At 36.7% G+C, this 6,000-nt stretch overlaps 1 protein-coding gene across 6 annotated transcripts in view; it reads left to right on the top strand.

Moving 5' to 3' along the window:
* The first annotated feature begins 278 nt into the window (after positions 1-278).
* Positions 279-6,000, top strand: part of RhoGAP102A (Rho GTPase activating protein at 102A) — a 97,692-nt gene continuing 91,970 nt past the window's right edge. For 4 of the 6 annotated variants that reach the window (XM_085961218.1, XM_085961216.1, XM_085961217.1 and 1 more), the window contains exon 1: positions 285-3,661. In XM_085961218.1, the coding sequence (XP_085817344.1) occupies positions 1,931-3,661 (1,731 nt within the window). In that variant the 5' untranslated portion in view covers positions 285-1,930. Of the gene's footprint in view, positions 3,662-6,000 lie in introns of all 6 variants that reach the window. The other 2 variants (XM_085961214.1, XM_085961215.1) reach the window with 2 other exon arrangements.

Here is a 6,000-nt window from a genome sequence, read left to right as displayed (position 1 = left end):
ACGTCACACTGTGATATATTGGCCAAGTATGGAACGAAGAATGCAAGTGAACCTGACGTGCACATAATCAGTCCGTATCGGCGTCGGCCGGCGTCGTTCTCGGCGTCGCTTCGTATAAAAATGACAATGCTAGGCGTCGTCACCTGCCTTCGCGCACCTTGTCTCTCGGCGGCCATAACTAAGAAGCTTCCTTCGTGAAAATAACAAGTAGAACAGCTATTTATACTACTCGTGTAAAAGTAAAGTTTCTGAACCGCGGGAAGGGGGAAGAACCGGCCATGGGCGGACAGTCTAGTTGGCGCACGCGCGTCGACCACCGCCCTGGCTCGCCGCCTATAGACTCGATCGACGATCCATCGGGATGTGAAAAAAAAAGTTGGTCCGCCGAGACCAGTTACGCCGTGGCGGTACTTTCAAAGTTTCTTCGGCTATTCCAATTCGACAGGGAAGATGAAGAGAAACATGGATATAAATTTACAGTGATTCAAAGTGCCAATTTTATATTGTAATGTATGTAAAAAGTGGTGTTTAAACAGTGATATCGGCGAAATTATAAAGTACATTATAAAAAGTGATTACTTAAATAAGTTTTGTTGCAAAAATAATACAATTTACATACCTATATAAAATCGGTAAACATTATAAGTCAACTCGTTCTTTAAATTAAAAACTAAAAAAAGTTTATAAAAAAATTTAAAGTGATCTTAACAGAGTATTAAATATGCGAAAATATATTGTAAAGGCATCAAAATCTGCTGATCTTTTTTCAATAATAATTCTTATTAGTTGAAAGAAACCGTGAAAATAAATCCATAACTTATCAATCTACAGTCAATAATGCAGTTACCAATGAGAAAATTTGAATAATATCGTATTGTATAGATTTTTTTCTACAACAAATTCCTACTTGGGTGCGTATATATTGGCGAAGCTTTTTGCTAATATACAATCTAATGTGCTGTGACTGTAAAAAGCGCATATTTAGTGCCCGGCAAGCAGAAAAGACTTTGATAAAATGCGATAATAAATGAGCATCTGTCAAAACGTTACATATGACAATTCAAAAATAAAGATTGACACAGAATGTTGTGTAGGATTACGCCGGGTGACTAAAGAGTTTATAAAATCTTACATACATACTAAATAACCGTCAAGGTCTGTATGGTTTTAAAAACCCAAAATACATAAATTTAAACGCGTTTTCTTAATATATTGGTGAATATAATAAAAGACATGAGAATTCAAATCATATTATTATCAAAGAGTCACTATCTGAGTATACTTAGAATTAGATAAACTGCCAACAACGTCTTTATTATTCAAACAAAGTTTTCATTCATTTCAACTCAAGGAAGAGACACATTATTTTGACTTGAGTCACTTTTGCATATAATTTATATCGAAACGCACTTTATGAATGAGTAATGGAATTCATATATTATGAATAAAGTTGTGACTGTTGATTGATGAATATAATAATGAATTTTATCAACAGAGTCTAAATCATCAATCAATATTTGTTCATGTGATTCACTACTTGGCAATAAATAATCAATCTCAGTATTTGAGTCAATAAGTCTTACTCCAAGTTTGTTATCTAAAGATGCGACGCCTACTCACAAAGAAACTATCGCAAAACTGTGAATGATTGAATTTTAAAGAAATCAGTATTATCATTAATTGATGTATGTGCCTTTGACCGTAATTTCTAAAATTGTGTTCCACCTAAAACAAAATAATATGGACTTTAATTGTGAATCAGTTGATTATTTTGTGATATAAAACAAGTTAGGCTTGTAAAAATTAGTAAGCTACATAGAATAGACGAAGTTTTAAGATAGACGAAGGGTATAGTTTAGTATCAGGCCAATGTGCCGAGGCATCAGAGCAGTGGTAAGCAGAGTGAAGAGGAGGGATTGGTCTCAGAGCCATGGCGGACCGTCGATCTCGCACCCCTAACGAGGGGCAAGACAGTATGGGGAAGGCGAAACGCCCCCGAAAACCGGTCAAAGAGCGCTGGCTGCTTACGCGGAAGACATGGAAGTACATGGCAGATGCGGGGCGGCGCCTCATTCCAGAGGGCGCTTTAAACCGCCCTGAAGATGTGCCCAAGATTGAAGCCTACTTCCAAGAAGTCTGCCAGCGAGAGCCAAAGTTTTTGTTGTGGAGGAAAAGTTCATATCCTGGAGCTTTAGGAATCAGACCTCACAGACGGCGGAGGGATCGAACTAAGGGCGGAAGCGTCCGGCATGCAAGTTCTGCTGATGAAGCAGAAGAAGCTACACCACCCAGAAAACTGCCTAGCAATCTTATTATTACTCAAACATCCGGAGGGAGATTTGATATAAGCAAGCTGAAGCAAGACTTTTTGGGAGCTTCAACTTCTGCTACTAGTCCACGATCCGTTTTGAAATCTGCACCTCCTCCGGCAGAAGATCCAGATCAAAAGGAATTGATTGATATGATACAGAAGTATCTTAATGTTCAAGATAGGCCTCCACCGACTGCTGGAACTCCAGGATTTAATTACCAAGATTTGATAGACAAGCTTCAGCAACATTTAGCTTTAGTTTTTGGTAAACAGAATGAAACTGATCGAACGCGTCTGTCAGCACCACGTCCTGGCGTGGCTGTAGAGGGTGATCCAATGCAGAGATCGCTCTTAGACACTTTGAGTAGATACTATAGCAGATCACCAAATAGAGACCATGTCATACAAGACTTGCTCACTGATAGAAAAATGCTTAAAAAGTTGTATTATGATTTACGACAAACGAAAGGGTTTCGCAGTGGAAGGAGTGGAGGAACTTCAGGAAGTAATTCAAGTTCAATGCCACAGTGGAGAAGTTCGCTCCATCATTTGAGAAAAGAAGATGAATATGAAGAAGAAGATGATGAAGATTATGGAGAAGGGCCTTGGGAGCGATCTGGACGCACGGCGGGTGGTCCTCCACCGCTTTTAGAAGTTCACGGAGAGAGCGGATCCAGATTTTCTGAAACCGGAATACAAACTGATCCATTAGATGAAGAAGCCCTCAAAAGGCTTCGAGCAGATGCTGCTGAGAAGAAACGTCAGAAACAAGCTGAAGAAGACGAAGCTTTGAAAGATAACGCGAAGGCCGATGATAAAAAGTCACCTCGGCGTAGAAGCAGTGTAGATCACGATGACGTTTCGCAATCGGTTAGTGACACTATTAAAAGGTATCTGAGGATGGCAAGAAAGAAAAGTGTAGATGCCGACAAGGCGGATAGGTTTAAGCGGATTAACTACGATAAAAACTTGCGCAATATCAAACCCAAAGGGGAGATCAGTAAGCCGGGTGACGACGACGGTTTGAACAAAGGTTGTCAGACGGAGGAAGAGTGGTTGGATAATTTTGTTGTGGTGTTGCCTGTGGAGAGAGGCTCCGTGTCTTTCTTTTCTCACCTCCTTCACGGAGGTCGAGATAAGATGGCGGCGAGCGGGGGTGGAAGTGCACCGGTCTCAGTGAGTTCGTCTCCGACAGGTGGCGGCGGGGGAGGCGGCACAGCGATGCAGAAGTCACGGTCTTCGAGCAGCGTCGTGCAGCACGTCAGCCGCAGAATCTGGCGGACGAGGAGCAAGAGCCGAGGACCTGCGCAGAACGCGCAACCGGCTCAACCTTCCACCTGGGTGCCACAGGTCAGTAACTTATTATTTCTATTATTCTAATGTTATTAATTGCTGTCAGTTTTCAGCGGATATTAAATAAAACATGTGATCATAATATTAGGTATTGCTTAATTGGCACCTACTTATTTTGGATTGCACATTTGTTGACATGTTACACAAAATCTCAATGAAACGAGTTATGAATGACAACTACTGGTAAATCGATTTAAAAAATATTTAAAAAATATATATTATAGATTCATGTTTAATTGAGAAAGTCCTGAATGAAGCGGCATTGCGTTGATTCAATTGTAAATAATTATAAAAACATAAAACTTAAAAGCCAATTGTCTTCATTTGGCGAATATCTGGATATACAAATGCATAACGACTATGCTTGCCTTTTGACAAGTTAGGAAACATGTTAAAATAAATGAAACCGTTTCTTATATTATTTGATTCACAAAAAATCAGTTAGTTTAAAGACATGTATATTAAAACGAAAATTTAAAAGTTGCATAGCACTAATTTTATTTTCACTAGTTACTTACCAGATAGCGAGTCCCGCATCACAATACATTTGTATACGTAGTAAGCACTGTCGAGAATCTAATATTAATATGTCAAATACAATTGAATACGTGTATTAATTAAGGCTCTAAGTACCAAAAACAAAAAAACTGACATTTTTATAGAAAAGTGTTCTACATACTAACGCCAATAACTTCAGCTATGGTCTAAGTGCCTCAAGCAAGTCAAAAAAATACAGTAAAATATTTAAACCCGTCGACGTTGTAAGTCCGTTGGCCTGTTTTATTTATAATGGTGTAAATAGCACTACAGTGGTCAACTTCATTCAATATAAAATGGCTGACGATGGTGTGTTGACACTTGCGAGTTCCTAATATCTAAAATTATAGAAGCTGCCGTGATTGCTTCACACTGTAAAACCACATTTTTCAAAAGGTCTGCTTCATGAAATTTTACTGCAATGACTCGGTATTTTGTATCTACAAGCAATACTACTTTTTGGTACTTAGAGCCTTAATTAATATACGTATTCAATTAATTATAACTCGTTTAAGTTAAGAAAATCAAATTACCACATAATTAAACTTAATCGTTGCTGTTTAACATTCACGAAAGATGTTGAAGAAGACCTTCACGCATAGAGATGACGTGTCCGGAAACTTGTACGTATGCAGTTCGCCATATCACACTTCACCGTGAATTGTTTTGTAGGAAATATATGGCCGTATATTAAAGACCGTCCAACCTCTTTGGGTCGTATAGTACTGACATAAAATTAATGTCTGAATGAAACACGGTTCTTGTCGGTTTACACTTTACAGGAAGTCAGCAGCAAACAATTTTTGAAAATAGCCGATATACTGGATTATTTGTTAGGTTAGATTAGGTTACGTTTTTATTCTTGAATTCATGAATTTTGCCAAAATCAGCGATGAAAATTGAATTAATGTTCACATTGAATCTAATAAAATTGACCGTATAGTATACGGTCGTCTCTTTCCGATAAGAAAGCTCAGCGCGAACTGTGCCACTGTGAAATGTTTTACGCACAATTTACATGTAACTAGAGATGAAGCCCAAACGTAAGAAAATACAGACAAAAAGGTCAAAACTCCAACACGAAAATGGACATTTCATTATTTTTTTTTTGCATACAAAAGTAGAATTTACCTCAAACTAAAATTCAATAATTTTAGAAGGAAATCACAGAAAGCTTCATCTGAATCAGTGTTGCCATCTTTTTCTATGCTGATTATAGTACAAAGGTTTAAAAATTATAGTATTTCTAAAAAATATTTTACATTTAAATAATAATAATTATAAAGTACAGTTAGCAATACTGACCTGGATAATAATTCAACAACTTTATTATTTAAAAATCAGTAATAAAAGTAAAGAGATTATGATGATACGAGTATAATAAAATTCATTGATATTTACAGACATTAATATAGACAAAAATGTTTATACATATAAATTACAAAGTAAGTACCTACATAATGCGTAACATATTGATTATATTCACATTTTTTACGAGCAATGGTTGTTAACCATGTGATTTTATTAGCGTTTGCTATCAGTAGATATTTCAATCTTTGGTTCCTCTCGCATTTATTTTACCATTAATAAGTTATAATATAAACTCTATGGGATTTGGTTGAATAAATAAAAAAGGCTTTGTAACCATTTCATGTTTTAATTTATAAAACAGAATTCTATATTTTTATTAGTGGGTAATACTGTCCCTTGCTTTTATTTAAATATAATTCAAGAAACACAGATATCGAACAATTAATTATTGACAATCGTATTTTTTTCTAATAACATCAAATTGTTAA

The sequence above is a fragment of the Rhyacophila brunnea genome, unplaced genomic scaffold (genome assembly GCF_057557595.1).
Source record: "Rhyacophila brunnea isolate RB1 unplaced genomic scaffold, BYU_Rbru_1.0 scaffold_12, whole genome shotgun sequence".
In the NCBI taxonomy this organism is placed as follows: Eukaryota; Metazoa; Arthropoda; class Insecta; order Trichoptera; family Rhyacophilidae; genus Rhyacophila; species Rhyacophila brunnea.
This window is presented reverse-complemented; position numbering and strand designations above follow the sequence as displayed.